Genomic DNA, 23,077 nt, shown 5'->3' with positions numbered 1-23,077 from the left:
GTGGGCACTGCTGCTGGGACATCCCACAGCACTAATTTTGGCAGCTGGTTCTGCCCCCAGCTCCCCAGGACACCTCCATCCTCGGGCTGTGCCCCAGACACTGCCATGCCACCAGCTGCAGCACTGCCCAGCAGTTTTCCGTCCTGCCTGGTGTCTCACTGGCCCGTCCTCCTGGGAGAGGCAGTGTAAGAGCCTAAATGAGAGATGCAGGACTCCAGGCGGCTCTTCCAAAACGCAGTTTATTACATGCAAGATGTCAGAGCAGTCCAGGGTCGTGGGTGACAGAGCCAGGCCTGGAGACCCTTAGTTTAGGTTACAAATGCATTATATACTTTTCTTTGCTGAGCATCTTAATACAGTAGAACAAATCTATACCTTAACTTTTATCTATAGCCTATCATAACTACTACAATTACCATATTCATGTTAGTATTCTCCAATCACTAAATGTTAGTACATTACAGTTTAAGCTAGAAGTTGTTTTTCAGTTTTCTTGCAGTGGAAAATTCTGAGACCTTTTTCTACTTGCAACATTTGCTGACTTGTTTGCCTGTGCTATCTTTCTGCTTGGTAAAAACATCATCTTGTTTGAGGTGGGTTCATCCTTTGTTCTAAGTCATAAAAACCCCTTCTAACTAACATACCCTTTGCCTCCCTGGTTAGCCAGTAAGACTGGCTCAGCAATTCTTTTCTTCTATATCAAAACTTGCTTCCATCTCTATTCCTTCTTCAGATTCTACATTCAAAAACCTTTCTGCTAAGCATACATATCTGTGAGACTTTCTTGTCAAACTTTCATCCTTCCCAACAAGGCAGCCTGGTGTTTTTCACTGAATTCACAGCATGACCAGCTTGGAAGAGACCTCCAAGATCATCGAGTCCAACCCAGCCCCAGCACCTCAACCAAACCCTGGCCCCCAGTGCCACATCCAGGCTTTGTTAAACACACCCAGGGATGGTGACTGCACCACCTCCCCGGGCAGCCATTCCAGAACTTCATCACCTTTCTGTGAAAAACTTCTTCCTAATATCCAACCTGTATTTCCCTTGGTGCAGCTGCAGGCTGTGTGCTCTGGTTCTGTCATTGCTGCCTGGAGAAAGAGACCAACAGCCTTGCTCCCAGTCTTGCATTCCTTCTTCCCATGCGCCATGTGTGAAAAAAATCCATTGCGCTCCCCTGGAGAGAAAACCCCTCAAGCCATAACTGCATTGTTAGGGTGAGGAAAAAGGCTTCTCCCAGCATGCCTTGCAGTGACATGCAGATTAACTGTATCTGATTGGCTCTTCCACCCCTGTGCCTTCATCCCATTGGCCCTGCTGGTCTGCCCCGCCCCTCAAAATCCATATATAAACCCCTGCTTTTCCTTTTGGAGTGGCTCTTCATTCCTGCGCTCTTTTCATGAAGAAAGTCAATAAACATGAAGAAGCTCAATAAAGCTCTCATTGGAGCCCACAAAGAGCTGAAGTGACCCAGCGTGAGCACAGATGTGTCTGTGCCCCTGAGCTGTGTTTTTCAAGATGCTTTTTTGGGGAAGGCTATGGCACCAATGCTCCAGGAGCAGCCTGCTCTGCTGATGCTGTGCACTGATCACGTTTCTTCTCTGACACCAGGACAGAGCACAGGAGCCAGCCAGATCACCCCAGAGAGATAAGTCCCAGCCTGGCTAAGTTTAACCACTGCTGTTTTGAGGCTGCCTGCTGTGGAACAGCAGGAACAACAGAAAACTTGTGCCAACTCTTAGTGCCTCCCCAGCCAGGGTTGCCCTTTTGCACCTGCCTGCTGCCATAGCAGGATTCTCCCCATGATGACATGGGGACAGGAATGGAATCACCAAAGCCCTTCAAAGATAGCTCAGGTGCTGTTCTTGAAGGGCTTTAGCTGGGGATGGATTCTACATAGGACCAAAATAAAGATGTCCCACAAGGGAAAATTCTGATCAAAACAGAGCCCTGACATTATTTCTTCATACTGTGACAATATGCAGTGATGTTTAAAGGATGTTAATGAAATATTTGCATGGATCTCTTTTACATACAGCGTATTTTGTAGATGACAATGACAAAAAGAATTCATAATAGAAAACTCACTAATTTCTCACCATTAAGGAAGGTGCCTCAGCCACAGTGCAGGCTCATATGCCTATCCTGACCCAGCCCTTCAGTGGATTAGCAGTGATGGAAGTTGCAAAGGTCACAGAAAGCAGGAAATGTGGCATTTTACAGGAGGCTGGAGGAGCCCAGCCCGTGGCCTCACTTCTCTTCACGCAAGAGCAGAAATGCTGCAATGGCACAGGGCACCCCATAGCCCCCTGCTCCCCCCACTGCTGAGACCTGAGCACACATCTCTGGGTGTCCTCCTGCCTTCTGGGCATGAGAAAAGCACAGTGAGCAAGAAAACAAAAAAAGAGCAGGGAGGAAAGGTAAAAAACCCAAAAATATGGGTGCAAGAGGAGCCAGCATTCTCCAGGTTTCATTTTCTCATCATCAGCTGTGCAGTCATACTTCCATAATGTATTTAAAATGTTCCCAGGACTCTCAGAAGGACCTTTGCTCCAAGGCAGGAGCACTGATGCAGCTGGTGCTTTGACAGTGCAGCAGAACTTCTCTTCATGTGCAGAGGGGATGGGGGAACCTGGTTCCTAAAGGAGCATAGAGTCAGTTTTCTGTTCAAGTTTATTTCAAGTTTGTTTCTCCATGAGGTCATTGAAAGAATAACAGTTTGGTGGGGAACCACACAAAAAACAAACAAACAAACAAACAAACAAACAAACAAAAAACAAAGAAAAAAAAAGAAAAAAAAAACAACAAAAAATCCAACTTTTTCAACACCTGAAAAATATTTCCATAATCAACATATAATCACAGTGCAAATCAGAGCATCCAAAGCTCGTGGCTGTTACACCAAACTCTTTGGAATCTTTCCTAATTCAAGTCATCCATACTCTGTCCCTGGGCATGCTTTATCCCAACTCCTTCCCACCTCTTCAGCTCTTTTGCAGGTGAATAAGTAAGAAATAAAAGGAGTGATGGTGGGACCAGACATGGCACAGGAGGCAGTGACATCCTACAGAGAAGGGTCCTGGAGGTCTGCGAGGTGGCTGCAGGTGGGGTTCTGCCGTAAGCTGTTGTACACATAGGTGGTAAGATCTGGGAAAACCTTCAGGAAATACTCAGCATAGTCTCCTATTTTCTTGGTGATCCTGAAAGAGAACAAAAGCAAACAGGATTTTTAAAGCTTGTCCAAAGGGTCAATATTCTAAGATGCCCTTGCAGAGAAAAAACCATTCCAGAGAGGCTTTCTGATAACTTGGAGAGGTTTCCTACAAACCCCAGAGCTGCAACTTTTCTACTCCTCAATCTTTTTTTTCTTTTTGTTTTTTCTTTTTTTTTTGGCTATTCCTCCAGCACCTCCATCTGCCTTTCATCTTGAGAAGATCTCTCAGGCACGTGGTTGGGATTCTTTGGCTTGTCCTGGGCAAAGACAGGACTTGATGATCCTTGTGAGTCCTCTCCAGCTCAGGATACTCTCTGACTATGGCAGGGGCAAGGGTGAGAACACTTACCCTTCATCTTTGTGTTCATCCATGTTTCTCATGAGCCTCAGGAGATCGGTGACATCATTTGTGTATTTGTATGTTTTGGTATGTTTTGCATTCCTGGGATTTTTCATAACATGTAAAATATCTTTGTCAATCTGAAAGAAAGCACACAGATTATTCCCTGCCTTTCACACCCCACAAAAACCAATAGAATCTGAAGGTTTGCCAGCCAATTCAAGAATGACCAACCCCTTTTACCACCCCAGTTAGCAGAGATCCCTTTAGCATCAACATCTTCTGACTATGTGCCTTCGACTGAATTGTTTTTTCCAGTTGTCTGTATTTTGTGTGGGGCTACTTTTTCCAGTTCCATTTTTAAACACTCAGAAAATCTTCTGCCTGAATGCTTCAGCTCAAACCTAAAACCAATCCAAATTGAAGAGGATTACCATTTTGGTCCACTGTGGATAAGGAAAAGCCTTCTTAGTGACATTAGGATCTTGAAAAATACTTTTTCTATTTTGGTCATACTTGATTTTATTCCATATACTCTTCAGGAAGTTGAACCTGCTGTGGGATGAGAAGTATCATTAGCTGCAGTGGGACCTAACTGTTCCCAGCACTACAGTCAATTCCACCAGAATTCCACCTCCTTTGTACTCCCAGGCCTTACCTCTGATTGCTCCAGAAATAGGGGTGTTTGCTCAACCCTTCCAAGCCTCGTTCATCAGGAGAGAACAGGCTTTGTACAAGGTCCCGAGCCTCTGTGTAATCTGGGGAGTTGGGAGCCAAATCCTCAATTCCAACTTCCTGCAGGGGTTTCCTACCGTCTGTTAAAACGTGGAGCACGAGCCTGCCCAGGGCCTGCAAAGAGACATCACTGCTCCCGTGCCACAGGCACCCAGCCTCCAGCCCAAAGGAAGAGGACTCGTATCCCCAAACCCTGCAGGGGCCCAGAAGTGTAAAATACACACCTGATGGAACTCTGGTTACTGAGGATTTTAGATTTTCTGTGCTGACAGGCACTGACCCTCAAGAGAACACTACATTTGACCTGAGGCCGTGGAGAAGGCTTCCAGAATGGAATGATAGAACTGGGATTGTGGGTGTGGAGTTTGATTAAAAGTGTATAACATCACATGGTGGAAAACTTAGAGTTTAAGGTTTTAAACTATAGTAATATCTATAAAGCAAGATGGAGGTTTTAGGGCAGAGACTGGTCCTTCTTCACCTTCTTCTCCATGGGTTTGGGTGGTTTTGTGTAATTGGATAAAAAAGTCCACATTGCAGGCCATGGGTGGTTGGGTTAAAGTAAAAATAATTCAGGTGTCACTTCTTAATTGGACAGTTTATCCTTAAAAGGCCTTGTAGAGAGAGAGACAGGGCTCCATTTTGAGTTTGTAAGAGTGAAGTGCTGTAGAACTCAGGGTTTGTGAGACTGACATGGATAAGAATTAACAAACATCTAAGTCCAAACAAGAAACACCACACATTTCATCCCAACCCTGGCAAAAAGAAGTTAAGACTCGACACACACCCAACACAAACCTCGAAGCTGTGTGCACAAGGACAGAGGAGATGGGCATCCAAGTCCACATCCCTCTTATGCAACATCTGTCACTACACTGATTTCCCCACAAATCAAAGCATTTTCTAGTTGGGGATGCAAAAAGCCTTTTCCTAGGACCCACAGCTACAGAGCACCCAACATTTTAAACCATAGGCTGGTTCACAGAGAGCTTACCTGAAAGTCTGACTTTACAAGTTCTTCTTGGCCTTCAATCGACCTTCTTTTACTACCAAAATCCGCCAAGTAAATTTTGCCACCTAAATCTGGGGAAATAAGAGAAATTGTTAGCAAATAAAAGTGGCAAACCTTCATATGGTCCATTGCTGACTTCTGGATGGATGCTGACTTTAAAAACCAGTTCTCTGGAGGCACCTGTGATGGGTTGGTCTGCCTGCAGAGCCCGGGAGAGGCGGGCAGAGCTAAAGGGATGTGTAAGCTTGTTCTCTCTTTGAACCTATCTGTACTTATTTAAAGAGGAGATCTAAACCCCCCCCCATTGAGCACAAAGCTTTTACAGACAGCTGTGGGGCACCTTCTCTAAACTTCAGGGAGAGCAAAATGAAAACATAAGGAAAGCAAAACATAACCTATTACAACGTTCCCGGGCTGTAGATCCTGGTGAGCAAATCCGAGGGAGTGCAGCTCTCTCAGTGCCTGGAAGATGATCTTCAGATCAGCTTTGTAATCCTTCTGGCCTTCAGGGTCCTGCAGGTGCTCCTGGAGGTTTTTCTCCCAGAGTGGGAAGCACAAGTACATGCAGCCTTTTTTCTTCTCGGACTGGAAGAGCTTCAGTAGATGCTCGCTGTGAGAACATTTTTCAAGGAACTCTTTCTCTTTCTCACCCTCTGTGCTGCAGACTATTTGCACTGCCACCTCTGTCCCTCCGTGGAGCCCGAGGTAGATGCCATCCTGAATTTTCTGCTGGATGTATGGGAATGTCTTCAGTTTGCTGATCATGGGGCGATACATTTGATCAAGTTTTTTCAGCTGGGCCCTCCAGCGTTTGCTGTTTGGCTCCCACGCTCTGGGGGTCTCTGGGACGAGCCTGACCTTGTGCTCACGAAGAAGGTTTTCCATGCTGCGAGAACGATTGTTCCTTGCAACCTCCATCAGGTTCCCATGGTCAGTCCTCGCTCCCTTTTCGCACAACAACTTTGCTATTCCGCAATTATCTTCCTTCACAGCCACCATCAGGGCTGTGTTGCCTTCCTCATCTGCATCATCAATGTCTATCTCATCCTTCTCCAACAAAGCTGTCACCAGCTCCAGGCTCTCCATTTCAACAGCCAGGATGAGGGCAGTTTTCCCACTTTCATCTTTGCTCTTCACATCCACACCGTGCTCCAGCAGAAAATGAACTATGGGTACAGGTGACTCATCACTTCTTTTATCTGAATCCCTCTTTAGGGCATGGATCAGGGCGTTCCTGTCTCTGTTGTCACGGATGTTCACATCAGCCCCCATCTCCTGGACCAGGATTTTCACAGCTGAGAAGTGGCACTGCCTGCAAGCGTCCATCAGCGCTGTGGCACCTCCTTTGTGCAGTTTGGCTCTCTCCTCGCTGGCCTCCCTCCTCAAATTCACCTTTGCCCCTCTGCTGTAGAGGAATCTCAAGGCTTCGTCCTCCCCGTACCACGCAGCCTCCATGAAGGCTGTGAAGCCATTGTTGTCCTGCTCGTTGATGTCTGAGCCAAGCTCCAGCAGGAGCTTCAGGATCTCCACGTTCCCTGCGATCCCTGCCTCAGTAAAGGCAGTGCCACCATTGTCCTTCCTGGCGTGCACAGAAGCTCCCCTGGCCAGCAGAAGCCAGACCAGCTCCTCATCATTGTTTCTCACTACGGTCTGCAGGGGTGTCCAGCCATGTTCTACCTTGGAATTCACGTCTGCCCCTTGCTCCAGCAGCTCCAGCACAGCTTCTTTGTCCTTGTAGTACACAGCGTCATTTAACTTCGAGTTAAGGACTTCTGCTTCATTCATTCTGGGAGGGGAGGAGGCCTTCTTCTGGTTGTGAGCTGGGAGCTCCAAGGTGGTCAGAGGGAGGGCTCTGGGTTCACCACCAGAACCCAGGGCTCCACAGAAGGATGGGGGATCTGCAGTGCTCAGTGCCTTTGGAGTGGGGGGTGTGCCAGGCGTGGCCCATGAAACACATTAGGGGCACTTTTGAGGGCTCTGTGGTCTTCACCTGGTTAATGAACAGAAAATACTGTTTCATTAGGCTGTGGAACCTCACCATTTACACTCCATGTGTCCTGTGTGAGGGGCAGCTGAGGACAGCAGTGCCAGTGCCAGCTGGGAGAGCCAAGGCCTGGAGAGAAGCACAGCTCTGGCACTCATGGATCCTTGTTTCCTTGCCTGGCCCCAGCCCCTCTCACGGCCCAGGGAGGTGTCCCTGCTGCTTTTGCTGTGAATGTCATCTCAGACTCGTCCCAGGTTACCTGATAAGCCATCAGTGTCAGACGGAGGTGGGCATTCCCCTTCACTTTTGGATGGCAGCCAAACACAGTCCTGACTGCCCCTGATCCAACACCTGGAACGAGACAGAAATCCTTAATCCCTCCTGCTTCTACAGGCCATGAGGAGACCCTACCTGACAGGAACCTCTCCTAAACTTTTCACCACGTTAGGAAATTGATCAGGTAGGACTTAATTTGCCTTTATCTATCTGGTATCTAGAAAAAGTGGGGCCCTAATACCCATTTTCTGTTCAGCACTTTCAGGAGCTACTGCCTGACAAGCTGAACTGGAAATAAATTACCTAAGTAAATCAGGAAAGGGATAGAGAAGCCTTAAGGTATAAAAGAAAAGTATAAATGTACATGAATTTACCCTCAGGAAAGCCAAAGATTGGTTTTTGGATGGTTTATTCCCCACCCCACCACCTGCCCCAAGCAGGAAATAACAAATACCGCATTTCATTTATTTCAATGCATTTCATTTCCTTGCGTTAATTTCTATACAATTTGCCACACAGAAAAAAAAAAAAAAAAAAAAAAAAAAAAAAAAAAAGTTACTTTCCTGGCCAGAACAGCAGCACAGCTTCCTCTGGGCACGGAGGGGCTCAAGTTCCTCACCCCTGTCAGGACAGCAGAACCCTGGAGAGGAGGAAGAGAGAGACTGAGCACCTTCCTCTTCCTCCGAGCAGCAGAGTGACAAGATCTGCGCTCCAGGAAGTGTGTATATATTTCTGTCCCCGCCCCACTGACTTTTGACCATGCCTGCATGTCCCTGTGTGTCACCCAGCCCTGCCTGCTGCCACCCACAATGACACAGTCCCCAGATATGTGCTGGCTCCTGCCAGGAGGGAAGGTTTTATCCACCTGCAGGAGGATGCAGGGGTTCTGGGGGAGGTGTTTGCCTTTTTTTCAGCATGCAGCATGAGCAAAGTGCTCTCCCCCTGCACCCAGACCCTGCTCAGAAACATCTGCTCAGCAGTGCTTCAGGAGCTGGAGGTCTGCAGGCACTGAATGCATCAGGGCTGTGGAGTGGGGAGACATCTGGGGTTTCATTTTAAGCTTTTCCTCACCTTTTTGGTACATCCATCCACGTGAGGGGACTAAATGCTGCTCAATTACACCCAGGGAATCGCTGAGCTGCAGATGTGTGGGCTCCTCCCTGGCACCACCCTGGCACCCTGCCCCTTGTAGGCAGCTCTGGGTGAACACCCAGCCTGCTCCTCCAGGCCCTCCCTATCAGCCTGGAAAGCCTGTGCAGGAAATGCACAGGAGGAGCCCAGGCTGTGATGGCCCAGCCAGTTTCCTTCCCTGCCCTGTGACGTGGGATGAGCTCAGCAGAGCCCCAGCAGCTCCCCCAGGCACCTCCACTGCACCGTGCCAGCAGCAGGATGCAGCTCACGGCTGAAACGGGGCTGGGATTGCATCCATCCAATCATTCCTGGCTTTCCCCGCTGCCTGGGCACCTGCACAAGCTGGGAATCTGCATATGGACACAGAGACATTGTGAAAAATGTGTATTTTATGATTGGTTTTTCGCAAATATTAAAATGAATATTATGTGTGTTAGGTTAGAAAGTTGTGCTGTATTAATTTTCTTAAGTAGCGTGTTAAATATAGTTTTAGGTTATAACATAATGTTAAAATAGAAACTATGCTATGCTATGTAAGATACTTTTATTAAAGAAAGGACTCGCACTGAGATAGCAGCCACAGGACACCTAAATCTTTCAGAGAAAGAGAATTTATTGTTCTTTTATCAGAAGAAACAAACTTCTTCCTACCTCACTGAGCCCTGAAGATGCCATTAGGATTAAAAGGAAGAAGTTTACACTGACCAGCCAGAATCCTTTGTTTGAATAGAATTTATGCATCATGTATGAGATTAATGAATATGCAACAGGCTGTTGTTTTTAAGGGTTAATCCTCTGTTAACATGGGTCCTTTTTTGGGTTTATTTTGCCCAGAAAGAGGTACCTGGACTGTCCCTAACTCTTTGTTTTTATTGTCTCGTATTGTCCTAATCTCAATTGTTCAAATTTTTATTACTCTAATTATATTACTATTTTCTTCCTATTAAACTTTTAAAATTTTAAAAACAAGTGATTGGCATTTTTTACACATGGCCTGATACAGGCACAAGGGCAGGGAAAAGCCCTCAAAGGGCAGGGTGGATGCAGGGTGGACTTCGTCTGGCTGAGGAAGAGCTTTTAAGGTAGATAATAACTTTTGGATTAAAATTTGGCGCTTCTGCCATTTGGATTTTGCAAAGCTCAATCAAGGTAATCTTTTATTAAAGGTAGATAGATAATTACAAGGTCTTGGCTTGTTATAGTGAGCAATCTCATTTTGGCTCTCATTACAATTTGAGTTATCATCTCTATAATTGTCAAAACTGTTTTTGGAGACTGCCATTGTGCAGAGCCCAGCGTAAGGAGGGGATGATGTGTGGGACTAAAAAAGAGGTCCCATTCTGTGTGCAGCCCTGTGTGTGTTTTCCATGGCTATCCCAATCCTTTGTCACATCTCCACGCCAGCTCTCGCTAAACTCTGCCTCTGCAGGAGTCACATCCCTGTACCTCATTGGGCATCCTGCTTCCCACAGCATCCAGGCTCTGGGAACATCCCACGCTCTCTGCATGGAGTTCTGCAGGCTTTGTGCTGCCACAGGAGACCTTGACACAGCCCCAAAGGGACAGAGACTGCGAAAACTCAGGGGCAATCTCCAATCTGTCCCACGGCTGTCTGGATCTCATTTTCATTCACAGGAAGAATCTCTCCCAGTTTGACCAGGGCTGTGGCTGCAGCTGCTGGTGCTCAAGTACCCATTTGCAGGCTGCAAAACAGACAAACTGCCAGAGCAAGGGCACATCTCAGCTTCAAAGCCAGTAAAGATGAAAAAAAGCCAAAAGGCATTAAAAAAAACAATATAACAACATCACATCACCCACCCAAGTACAAGAGCCTTCTTCAGCTTGCTGGTTTAATTAAAATCATTTATTATCTTGTGGTGGGAGGATGAAAATCCCTAGGATGGTGGGAACCCAAACCTAGTGTTGGGAATGAGGTGGTTGCAACCAGCAGGGCTGTGGCAGGAGTGTCCTGTGCCTGCACCCCAGTGAAGAAGGGTGTGTTGGTAGTGCTTTCCTGATCCAGATTGTTTCTCACAGAGCCATAAGTTTGAACTCTGAGTCCTTGCAACAGCCAGTTTCCAGGGAATGAAAGGGTCTCCAAGGTTTTCCAAAGTGTGGGAGTAACAGAGCTCCTCTCCACCACCATTCTGCAGTCTCTGGGTTATGGAGTTCCTGCTGTATTTGTGCATCTGCAGAGTCATTATTTGCCCCCACGCACTCGGGGACTCAGGAGATGAGCTGCTGAGACACAGACAGCGGGGAAATCAAGGGCACAGCTAAGCAAATCTCCCTTTTCCTCCATTCTGATGGACTTACACCCATTTCTGCATCCCTTCCCCTGGGATGACATCTCCCGAGAATCCTTGTCCTCCCAGCAGCCACAAATAAACATGGAGCAAAATGTGGCAACACAAACTGCCTGCCAAGGGCAAAATTATTTTTTAAAGGAGCTAAGAATAGTAGGATGAGGTTTTTTTCTTCATGTTCCCTTCACGTGCTTTCTTATTATATTTCCAAGTGGGAATATCCCAGGGTTTATGTGCTCGGCCATGCTGATATGATCCCAGTGCTGGAACACAACCCTGGAAAATAGTCCACAGAAGGATGGCAGGTGATGCTATCCATGGAGGAGCACCCACCACTTCTCACAGAACCATTTAGGTTTGGAAAGACCTCCAAGGTCATTGAGTCCAACCTCCAAGGTCACTGTACCTCATCCCAAGTCCAGCACTGAACCACATCCCTCATATCTATGCCTTTTCTGGAGTATTTTTACCTTTTTTAAACTTTATTTTTTAGTTTTTTGGACTGCTGCTCAATCCTCATCCCCACCAAAAAACAAATTTTTGCCAGCAGGGAAGGAGAGATGAAGGCAACAATGAGGCAGGCAGGGACCTCACCAAGCAGGGCAACACATCACAGTCCCTGGGCAAAGAGAGCAGGGCAGATCTATTTAAAATAGCCCAGAGCAGCCAAAACAGGTCAGAAGAGGAGTCAGGCTGAGCACCTGAGCTCAGATGCCTTTCCCAAAGAGAACAGGTGGATGTCCATCAGGATTTCTTCCAGCTGTTTCTCATCCCCATCCTTCCCCAGGCTGTGGCTGTGCCATGTCCCAGCTCCCCTCCAGCACAGGCAGCCCAGCCCTGGGCAGGCAGGAGGGCTGCTGGATTAAGCCCTTTTCTGACCCAGGGATGGAGCAACTGAGAGGTGTTTTAAAAAACATGTATTCCATTTTCAGTCTCATGTGAAGGGTGAAACAATGCAGATGTTATAATTCACAAACCACAATCCAAAGCCAATTATTTCTTAATTACAATACATAATAAGTGTTTCTTGGCCTATCAGCTTTAGCCACACCATTCTGTAAATGCCTTAAAGCCAGTCATCTAAAATTACCCCTCGTGGGTCCTACTACAGTGCATCTTTCACAGTTCTATTTCTCCAAAGTATCCAGTCTTATTTGCACAAACCATCGTTTGAAACATGTTTCTAGTTCCCTTTCTCTCTCAGCAATGTCTGTCCTGTTCCATGGCATTTCTAAGCCAGCATTTCTTATCTCGAGGTTTGCATACAGATGCACACACTGTGTGAGCCTTCTGCCAGGCTTTGAGAATCCTCTACAAATCCATTTCCAGACCCCAGCAGCAGCAGCAGCAAGCTTGAAAATCACCTCTCATTGTTCCTCAGCTGCCGAGGCAGCCCAGAGGCACAAATCCTTGTGTGCAGCTGGAGTGGATTGGCAACCTTGGCCTTCAGCTGCCTGCTCAGGGGAGGGGGAGCACATCAGCTGTGAGATCTGGCACCTCGTTTGGGCAAAGGCCTGGCAGTGGCAGCTGCAGAGCCATGCCATCCAGCTGCTCCCTCCCTGCTGGCTGCCCCGGGGGCTGCCAGGGTCTGCAGGACACGGGGCGAGGCGTTGGGCGTGCTTGGGATGGCTCAGTGCATCCCCTGGGCTGCTCAGCTTCCTCCAAAAACATATCCAGATTACATTTCACATCAGGTCATTCTTTAAAATGAGAGGGAGATAATGAATATACACACATGCAGCTGAGCTTCCTCCAAAAACATACCTAGGTAACATTTTACAGCAGGCCATTCTTTAAAATGAGAAATAAATCATGGATGTACACACATGTAGCTGAGCTTCCTCCAAAACCATACCCAGATAACATTTTACAGCCTTCCTTTCTGGCCTTTAAAAATAGAAATAAATCACAGGTGTACATGCTTGCAGCTGAGCTTCCTCCAAAAACATACCCAGATAACATTTTATAGCCTTCCTGCATGGCCTTTCTTTATAAACAGAAGTAAATCATGGATGTACACACATGCAGCTGAGCTTCTTCCAAAAACATATCCAAATAACATTTTATAGCAGGCCTTTCTTTAAAAAGAGAAGTAAATAATGAATTTATACACATGCAGCTCAGCTTCCTTCAGAAACATATCCAAATAACATTTTATAGCCTTCCTTTCTGGCCTTTCTTTAAAAAGAGAAATAAGTAATGAATTTACACACATGCAGCTTCCTCCAGAAACATATCCAGATAACATTTTACAGCAGGCCTTTCTTTAAAACGAGAAATAAATAATAGATGTACACCCATGCAGCTGAGCCTTCTCCAGAAACATATCCAGATAACTTTTTACAGCATTCCTTCCCAGCCTTCCTCTAAAAAGAGTGATAAATCATGGATGTACACACACACACAGCCTGTTGTCACATGTGTGTATCCATGGAAAACGAAAAGCTCAGAATTCCTACACTTAAATATCTGCACATCCACCTGCCTGAATCCTGGTCCTAGTGCACTCCTGCATCCACATCCATGTCCTAAGAGCACCCCAGAGCTGCCTGGTCCCCCTGGAGCAGGGATCTTGTGGCTGCAGGAGCCCCTGAGCTGCTGCTGGGAATGCTCCAGCTCCCAGGGCATGGGGTGAAACAACTTTTTTCTTTTTTTCCCTTTTTTTCCTTATTTTTTTTTTTTCCACCAAATAAATCCACCCCTCCCCATCCTGGCTCATGGAAACCTGGCCCAGGAGCAAGTTCATGTTCACAGCCTGGAGGGCAGGGCAGTGCCAGCCCCCACGGTGGAGCTCAAATCCCCTCAGCTGCTTCCAAATTTGCAGCCTCCTCCCTGGGAAACTTCAGCCTGGGTTTATTTGAGTGACCACAGCTGGTTGAGGGAACCTTTGGCTCCTCTGTCTCAAATGTGGTTTTGTGGGTTGGGTGGGTTTTTTTTAATCCCCCACGGAGGTTTTAAGGTTTTGTTGTACGGCTGCTGGATTTTGGCAGCAGGCACAGCTGGGTGCAAGGCTGGCTTTTAGTGACTGGGTTTTCTCTTTGGGAAGCATCTCAGAGGAAACTGGGCAGCAAGTGGGATTGTCCAGGATCAGCTGTGGGGGCTGAGAGCTGCCACCGAGGCTGAGGCTCAGCTTGGACAACACATGATGCAGCAAGAATGGGCACAGCCTCACATTTCCTTGTAAAGAAAGCTCAAAAAGGTTTTAATTCTCTATTTTTATGACTTCTTTCTTTTTAAAATTTAATTTTTTAAATAATTTATTTTTAAAATTAATTTAAATTTAAAATTAATTTGAAATAATTAATTTTAAATTAAATTTATTAATTATTTAACCAAGTGTTGTTAATTATTTTATTTTTTCTTTTTTTATTATAATAATTTGTTATTATATCAATATTTTTATTAATTTTTTTAATGGAGGATCAGTTTTAAATTAACTTCAAGGTGTGCAAGACAAAGTATTCATGTTTTTCATTCAGAAGCTGCAGTGAAAAAAAAAAAGAAAAGGCAACAACAACAACATTATTTTTTTATTCTGGCTTCTTCTAGTCTGCTTTACTGCTCTCTTTCTTTCCTGACAAGTAATTTAAATATATCCTGGCTACTTTCCAGCTCATTTCTTCCCTCTGACACTGACAAAGATCAGATAGAGATGCAAACTGCTCCGATCCCAAATCAGCTGGCTTGTAAGACACGGCCATGCTTAATCTGAAAGGAGATGAAAGATGAGGGGAAGCTGCAGCTGCTTTGCTCTGGACAGGTGGGGATGGAGCAGAGCCCGTGTGTTTTCCAGTGCCTGCTGCTCCTCGCCCCTGCACGGCTGTCACAGGGCTCAGGAGCTGCAGCTCCTTGTCAAATGCATTTGAGTGGCAGGGGGTGGCTTGTGCTCGTAGTGACACCTTGGAACATGCACATTCTGAGTTGTTCCCTGGCATTCCAGCTCCTCCTCACCAGCCCTCTCACACTCTGCTCCGCTGACGCAGGCCAGTTAATTTTGGCTTCCAGAGCACGCAATAAATAGAAAGAAGGCAATAAATAAAACCATATTTCGGTTGGGCTTTTATTCCAAGCACTTCTTTGGGCTGCTCTTCTCCAGCCCTGGGTGCTTCCATGGAAAGCTCTTTCCATGCAACCTTCCCCTTCCCTCCCAGACCTTTTGAGGGAACTGCTCAGACCTCACTCTGCACAGGAACAGGAATTTTTTTTTAACCCCTCTGATATCAGAGAGTTCCCCTTTGTCAATGAATTCAATCATCAGGTGTGCTACTGACAAAAATCAAGTATTGTTTATGTCAGTGGCCCAAAAGCAGGGTTTTTTCCCTGCATCCTCTCAATTTTATGACATTTTTGTTTTTAATAATACTGAGCAGATATTGGGAACTGCAATAAAGGGCAGAGAAATTATGAGCAATACAAGCTGCACTGAATACCCTGGCAGTTCATATATTCAAAGCTTCACTTCTGCTTTCATTCTTTCTATGAACTACTCAGTTTTCTTTGATCAACCAAATACCACAAAGTTTTATGCCTCAAAAGTCTTCCCCCTTCCTCTTCTGCTTTTGACAGTGTCACTTTTAAAGGGACTGGAAATGCCCCCTGAGTCACCCAACACAAGCAGCTTTGCAAAGCATCCAGAATTAGAATGTAAAATTTAATTGAAAGTCCATGACTAGAAAAATAAAGACCCAGCCCATGTTGTCAGGCTATTTTGCTCTGTACATTTTATTTTATTTGATTTTGTAATGACAACGTTACGTCGGCAATGAGAACAGACCATTGTGCATCGCTCGCGTCAGTAACACAGCAAAGGTGGTTCCAGTTGTAAAAATAAATAATAAATAAGAAAGCAGCTGATCTCTCCCTGTAAACACAGCCAGGACAACAGCCAGAGGCTCAGAGGTGGGACCAGGATGGGGGTGGTGGAAGAGGACTCGGAGTGACATCCCCAAACTGGTCTTTGGTCCCTTGCTCTGCTCAAGCAGCTGTGAAAAGCCCAAAGGATGCTGTGCTCCAGCTGTTGCTGAGACAGGGGGGCAAAAGAGAGTTCCCTTGGCAAGGAATGGGTACCAGTGGGATAAGGATCTCCAGGTTTGGTCTTTGGGGATAAACAGAGCCCTGGAAAGAGCAGGGAGCAGTGCTGGTGGCACATTCCCCAGGACCCAGCACAGGCTCCACATCACCCCCCCCCCACCATTGCTGCCAAGTGGGACCCACACCTCTCCAGGACCCCAAAATTCCTGCTGAGAGGGACTTTCTGAAGAGCTGCTCCCAGCTCTGGCCTGGTGATGTGTCCTGCCACCCCCGAGTCACTGAATTCCGGGACTGGTTTCGCTCACTCCACGGGTTTCTGATAAAGTGCTGTGGCTGCAGACTGGTTTCACCATCCAAGGGAACACCATGCCCAATTATAAACCCAAGCAAAGCCCTGGGTTTTCTCTCCCATGTGTGAAAATCAAGTTTTCCATAGAGTTGCTCTCCGAAGTGCCTGTTTGACCTCTCTGTTCCCTGCCTGGGACTAGCTGCTGAGATGCCTTCCACATCTTTAAGGGGAGAAAGGGAGCAACATGGGCTGCAAAGCATCCTTGCACTGCCATCCAAACTCTCTAGCAGCTCTCCCTGCTGCTACTGGTGTACCTTGCTCCAAAATTGTGCTACAAATCTGTCTGGTCCTCTCAAATTATTACACAGAAAAGGTGGGAGGCATGCTAAGTGCTACAACAGCTAAAATAATTTAATTTACAAGCTCCTTGGAGCAAGGGATACACTTGTGTGCTTTTAGCAGTGCTCCTGTAATAAATATAGCTATAATAATAATAATAATAATGATGATGAAATAAATAACAATAACAGGGATAAAACGTCACGCACGTGACCTAAGCTTAGGTGCAATCTGAAGCTCGTGGAGCTCAAGCAAGGGATGAAATCATCACTGCACTGGAAGGAGGTGGAAAGCTGCGATGCAGAGCATGCATAGGACACAGCTGGGATCTTGGGATCAGGAGAAGGCAGGAGCAGGATGCTTCCAGCTGAAATTGCCACGTAGCCTCGGGGCTTTGATGCCGGCCATTCCCTGCGAGCGGGAGTGGCAGGTCCTGTGCTGGCCCCGCAGCAGGTGGGAGCTCTTGTGGGTGCTCAGGGGAATCCCATCTCTGAATGAGCTGAGTTGGAGCTGCACTCGCAGCTCAAGCCCGAATTCTTTCCGCGTCCGCAGTGGCAAAGATCTCCGGCCGGGCTGCGAGGGGAGGCTCCGGGCTCCCACCCCCGGGCAGGGAGGAATGCCGCGTCCGGCGGCTCCCGAAGCGCTCAGGGTGCTGGGGATCCTGCTAAAATTCCACAACTTCAGCCGGAACCCCGCCACACGGGCCTCGGCCCTCGCAATCCGCGTCCCACCCTGTGCCTGGCCCCCTGGCTCGTCGCCCGGCCGCGGGTCAGGTGTGCGAGCGCTTGCTGGAGCCGCGGCTGGCGGCCTGCTTGGTCATGTCCTGGTAGGAGGCGGATTTCAGGAAGCGCGGGTAGGAGTCCTTCTCCATCAGCGTGCGCGTCTTGGCCTGCGCCTCGTTGAAGCAGGCCGAGGTGGCCCCCGAGAGGTTCTTGCGGGTGATCTCCCTGGTCTCGTGGTCGATGTTTACCTGCAAGGCAGCAGCGCCCACAAATGTTAGTTCCTCTTCTACAGGAAGACAAAATGTCCTCTTCTGTGAGGACAAAACCCTGGTTTTGTCTTCAGATGAGGGTGAAGATGCTCACTCTGAGAGACAGCTGCTCACTTTGAAAATTTAAAAGGTTTATTAAACCCTAACAAAAATACAACAAAGGACTACATAAGGAAAAATTTGCAGCGCTGGGAACTGCCCCACGTGGCCAGTTTATCTTCAAGATGGATGCTCAGTCTTTTATACCCCTGGGGGTTGCATCAGCCAGCCCTGGCCCCTCCCAAAGTCTGTCAATCAGCTCTTCTGTGCTATTTATCGGTGGAGACTGCTTTCTTGTAACTTGATTGGAGGTAAGGTGTTGCCATGCCTCACCCCCTAAGCAACAAGCTTTTCCATTCCCAACTGCCCCAGGCAAGGGGCACATGTGCACACCTTCTTTTTTCCTGTCTTAGACAACCCCAGCTATCTGATAGATGCAAGATGGGGCGGGGGGAAACGGAACCATGGGGAGAACAGAGGACATCTCAACTACAACAACATAACTATACATTACAAAAGCTCTTCTTAATATTCACACAATAGTTATCTTTTAGTTGCGAGAGCCAATCATCTCATTATCCATCTATAACACTCACAAACCTTTCTATCCCTTCACTAATGTGGCTCCGGGGTTTTTGGAGTCTCCCCAAAAACGGCTGCTGTAGGTGTCCCAGACAGAGAATTCCAGTTAAGCACAACCTGTCCAGGGCCCTCAGGCAGGTTCCAGAGCCACAGGCAGTCTTAGCAAGCTCAGCTCTTAAGTGAGATCAGCTCTTTAGTGATTCTCAGCTCATTTGTGATTTTCAGCTCTTGGCTTGCTAAGTGCCTCAGCAGCAGATGCAGGGAGAGAGAGGAGAAGCTCTGTATGAGCTTCACATTCCACAGATGTGTCTTTGTTGGCAGCAAAGGGTCTCAGTGACAGCTCTTCTGCCAAACTGGACAGAAGTATGGGTTTATAGAGGGTACAGGAGTTTTGGGAAACAGTCCAATAGTAAGGGTCAAGGCAAAAGTGACCTATCATCTTACAGAGAGATAACGAGGGTCCAAAGGTGGAAGAGGGGCTTCTTAGGTCTACTCATCGTGACTAGGCATTTCTTATCTTAAACAACTGACCACCAGGGAGGCCTTGCATGCCCTGTGCCTGCTACATTTCATGGTTAGACTCAATTTCTGTTCCAGCATTATGTGATGGACCGCGCGGTGTTAGAAATTAAAGCCCTCAGGAACAAGAGCACACCTTCCCACTGATCCAACAGCACTTTCATAAAACCCACCAGGATATTTTATTCCTTTCCCGCCCTATTTGACGTGACAGAAAATGGTCTCACCTCCCTGGGCGCCTCACTTTGGACAAACTCCTCGAAGATCCTGTTGGCTTTGGAGGCCAGCTTGGTTTTCGACCGGGTCTTTTTGAAGTCCTCGCATGCTAGCCAGAAGTCGAGGTTCTCCTCGCTGAATTCAGTCTTCAGGAAGGTGTGGAATGCATTTACCCCACCTATGGAAGGGAGAGAAGAGCACTTAATGGGAAAGAAGGTGGGGAGGAAGAGGACCAGCAGCAGACACTCCCTGGCGAGTGTTGCCCTGGGAGCTCAGACCGTGACATCCGCAGATTTCCTTTCCTTCCGGGCAAATTCCACCCTCTGAGACACCGCTAATTGGCCTCTAGACTCCAATAAAATCCTTTCCCACAGACAAGTAATCCTCTGGTTTTATTTATCTGACCTTTCTGTAATGAGGCTTCAGAGTATTTTCTTTACAGCTTTGGAAAAGAGCTAATTCTACCTAAGGAGAAGCGCGCTGACGCATCGGAACGCTGCAGGAGCCGAGCAGCCGTGCCTTGATTTTGATTTCTCAGCCCACATCTGGGGGAAACAAGATGCTGAGCATGGGAGAGTAATTGCAGCAAGGATTGCAAAGCTGTGCTGGGAGGGTGGATTAAGTTACAAAGCTAGAGATGCTCATCAGCCATCACAGCACGTGAGGGAGACGGGGGAAAAAAATACACTTGGCCCCAGTGCTGTGGAAGGACTTTGGCTGGCTGAGGAAGAGCTTTTAAAGTAGATAACAACTTTTGGATTAAAATTTGGCGCTTCTGCCATTTGAATTTTGCAAAGCTCAATCAAGGTAATAATTTTTAAAAGGTAAATAGATAATTACAAGGGTCTTGGCTTGTTATAGTCAGCAATCTCATTTTGGCTCTCATTATAATTTATCATCTCTATAATTGTCAAAACTGGTTTTGGAGACTGCCATTGTGCAGAGCTCAGTGTAAGGACTAAAAAAGAGGTCCCATCTCTGGGTCTGAAGGAGCTGCCTGCATGGGGAGAGGGAGACAGTATCTCACAGGAGCCCCGTGCATCACAGAGTGGGAAAAGGGCAAGGTTGTTCAATCAAACAGCTGCATTCCTGCTCCCTGTGCAAAAGCCATCCCCGGAGGCACAGCACAGACAGGCAGAGGGCAGCAATGCAGTTGTCTGAACAAGCCTGAGGGGAGGTGGCTGCACGGCTGTTCCCACCAGACCCGGAGAGCAGGCACTGCCTTCTCCCCAGTGTGGAGAAAGGGGTGCTTTGGGAATACCATGATGTTCCCCCTGGCGAGCTGCTCCTCAGGGGATGCCTGTGACAGTGCTCCTATCCCAAGGCAGTACAGCACTTCTGCCCCCCCAAAAAATCCCAGCCAGGAGGGAAGGGTACAGCCTCATGGGGCAGGCAATGAGCCCTGTGCCTCAGATCTGGGCAGGAAAGGGACCTCTTTCTAAGTCCTAAAACACCTCATTTGAGGAGGAGGCGAGATTTCATCACACTCTGACTCCAGTCATACAGCTCACTATGAGTACATTTGTCCTACACACTCTCACCAGGAGAAGAAAACAAGATGCTACTCACTTTTGCTCTTGAGGAGCTGGTCAAAGGACTCCCTCCATTCCAGCACCTCTTGGGAGGAGTCTCTGGAAAAGACAAAAAGGATGTGAGGCTCTGTGTCCAGCGGTGAGGGACGGGAGCACTTCATTTCAGCAGCTCCATCAGCGGGACACGGCGGCACTTAGCAGGAAACCAAAGCCAGGGGCCAATATCCTTTACCTGTGGGCTCTCTTTCCTCTCTCCTCCCTTTCTTTCACCTTCCCTGATGGCTCACCCGACCTCCTCTCCATGCTGCTGGCCAGGAGGTTCTTTAGGGGATGCTCAGAAAAGCCCTCTTCTGCTGGCCCAGCAGAGCCTCCTCTGCAGAAGACCCCCTGCCCTCAGCAGCACTATTTAGTGTTCTGTGTTTAATGCTGCCCGCATTCCCCGGGGATCCCAGCCACTGGTGTGAGACACCAGGGAGTGCAGGAGCCCTGCCTCTCGCCAAGGCCCTGCTCTCTGTGCCTAATGCCAGAGCATCCGTTCCCCTGCCGGATTTTATAGCCGCTGGAGCAGGGGAGTGATCCGTGATCCGCCTTCCCGGCCCGCCTGGGTGGGACTACGTGGAGGGGGAGCCGTGCTCTGTGCTGCGCAGATGGGCTGCAGCATCCCTCCGGAACGGCTGCTCCAGGGGGGCTTGGCCCGGGCTGGACCTGGGGCAGAGCTGGGCTGGGCTTACCTGCGCCTGGAGCCCAGCTGCAGCTTGCTGGAGCTCCCACTCTTGTGTCCCAGCTCGGGTTTATGAAGCAGGATGCCCAAGCGGGTCTTCAGATCCTTGGCTCTGGAAGGAAGGGAGGGAGGGGTGAGGTGGGATCTCTGCACCATCAGTCTGCTGCCCCCAACCCCTCCACTGGCAGGGGCACAGCCCTCGCTCCCCAGCTTCAGCCACTTCTTGGCTCTCTGGTGTGTGAAATAAACGCTCCCTGCTTGCTTTTCCTGCTCCCTGGCAACCGCACATTAAGCCTGGGAGACTGTTTTCTCCTCGCTTCCCGGGCAGAGACACATGGAATATAAAGCACGACAAGCTCTTTCCTCTGGGGCAGGTAAAAGCTGCTGGAGCCCCCCCAGCTCCTCGGGGTTAACCTGGTTCCCTTCCCCATCCCACTCTCCCGGCAGGGCTCCGCTGGAAAAACACAGCGATTTCCTTCCTGTTGGCACAGCGGGAGCATCTCCCTGCTGCCTGCCAGGCTGCTGCTCCCCTGCTCTGATTCTTGGGGTGCCCCTGGGCTCCCAGGAGCCTGTGGAGAGGGCAGCGCCATCCTCCTACCCCATGGCTTCAGGAGGCAGCGGCAGCACTGATGCTGCTGTGCCAGGGGCTGGGATGCTCCTGTGCCAGGGGCTGGGATGCTGCTGTTCCAGGGGCTGGGATGCTCCTGTGCCAGGGGCTGGGACTCTCCTGTTCCAGAGGCTGGGATGCTCCTGTGCCAGGGGCTGGGATGCTGCTGTGCCAGGGGCTGGGATGCTGCTGTGCCAGGGGCTGGGATGCTGCTGTTTCAGAGGCTGGGATGCTCCTGTGCCAGGGGCTGGGATGCTCCTGTTCCAGAGGCTGGGACGCTCCTGTGCCAGGGGCTGGGATGCTCCTGTACCAGGGGCTGGGACGCTCCTATGCCAGGGGCTGGGACTCTCCTGTTCCAGAGGCTGGGATGCTCCTGTACCAGGGGCTGGGATGCTCCTGTGCCAGGGGCTGGGGTGCTCCTGCCTGTCCCCGCGGCCAGGGCACGGAGGAGGCACGTCCCTGCCGGGAGGTGTCTGCGGCAGCAGGGCAGGAGGAGCGGCTCCTGTCTGTCCCCAGGGTGTCCCCAGGCGGCGTGTGGCCCAGCTGCTATTTGCGTGCCCGCGGCTCGTTCAGGCGTCCCCAGGCGCCCGTACGAAAATCAGGGTTGAAAAGTCAAGCCGGCAGCGTGGGGCTTGGCAGGAGGAGCAACATGTCACTCAACAGTTCGGCAGTGTTGACAAAAATTCTCCTGCTGCCGTCAAGTTGTGCAGAGGCAGAAAACCCTGGTGTGTTTGTACAGCCCTGGCCAGCCTCCTCTCTCCCCCTCCGCTTGTTTCACCTCCGTGCTCCCCTCCTGGGGAGCAGAAGGGATGCAGCAGCCACAAGGAGCCATTCGGCCGCGCTGTTTTGTGCATCCCTCTTTCTACCCCGCCATCACATCGGCGGCAGCAGAGGCTGGTCCGGCTGCGACCCCTCTGCCGCCCAGAAGCGCCTTACCTTTCCAGGCAAGTGATGGGCAGCGCGGCTAAGCCCCGGCACATGCTGAGAGCTGGGCACCCAGGCATCCAGCAACTCATCGGCTCCTCGCGGGGGTGCCAGCGGGTGCGACAGGCGGCTGCGGCCCCTGCTGCCCCGCGGTCCCGGCTGGCGGCTGCGGCAGCGGCGCGGAGCCGCGCTTTATACGGGCTGGGAGGCGGGAGAGCGGGAGGGGGACCCGGCATCACTGCAGCCTCCAGCCAACCAAAGGCTGCTCAGGCAGCGCCCCTGAAGGGGA

At 49.0% G+C, this 23,077-nt stretch overlaps 2 protein-coding genes across 4 annotated transcripts; both read right to left on the bottom strand.

Moving 5' to 3' along the window:
• Positions 1-2,767: 2,767 nt before the first annotated feature.
• Positions 2,768-7,988, bottom strand: RNASEL (ribonuclease L). 2 transcript variants are annotated; one of them, XM_064427618.1, is made up of 7 exons: positions 7,545-7,988; positions 5,697-7,291; positions 5,284-5,372; positions 4,213-4,403; positions 3,989-4,106; positions 3,564-3,694; positions 2,768-3,200 (listed from the first exon to the last, which is right to left on the bottom strand). In XM_064427618.1, exons 2-7 carry the CDS (start codon positions 7,084-7,086, stop codon positions 3,065-3,067), a joined length of 2,055 nt encoding a protein of 684 aa, XP_064283688.1. In that variant the 5' UTR covers positions 7,087-7,291; positions 7,545-7,988; the 3' UTR covers positions 2,768-3,064. The 2 variants fall into 2 exon arrangements, with proteins under 2 accessions (XP_064283688.1, XP_064283687.1); XM_064427617.1 differs by having other exon boundaries at positions 3,989-4,109; positions 7,545-7,986.
• Positions 7,989-15,702: 7,714 nt separating this feature from the next.
• Positions 15,703-22,987, bottom strand: LOC135304797 (regulator of G-protein signaling 16-like). Of its 2 annotated transcripts, XM_064427619.1 has the most exons (5): positions 22,801-22,987; positions 21,268-21,369; positions 20,574-20,635; positions 19,016-19,182; positions 15,703-17,627 (listed from the first exon to the last, which is right to left on the bottom strand). In XM_064427619.1, the coding sequence occupies exons 1-5, from the start codon at positions 22,878-22,880 to the stop codon at positions 17,427-17,429; spliced, it is 612 nt and encodes a 203-aa protein (XP_064283689.1). In that variant the 5' UTR covers positions 22,881-22,987; the 3' UTR covers positions 15,703-17,426. The 2 variants fall into 2 exon arrangements, with proteins under 2 accessions (XP_064283689.1, XP_064283690.1); XM_064427620.1 differs by lacking the exons at positions 21,268-21,369; positions 22,801-22,987 and adding an exon at positions 20,769-21,070.
• Between the last annotated feature and the right edge of the window lie 90 nt (positions 22,988-23,077).

Source organism: Passer domesticus, chromosome 7 (assembly GCF_036417665.1).
Source record: "Passer domesticus isolate bPasDom1 chromosome 7, bPasDom1.hap1, whole genome shotgun sequence".
In the NCBI taxonomy this organism is placed as follows: Eukaryota; Metazoa; Chordata; class Aves; order Passeriformes; family Passeridae; genus Passer; species Passer domesticus.
This window is presented reverse-complemented; position numbering and strand designations above follow the sequence as displayed.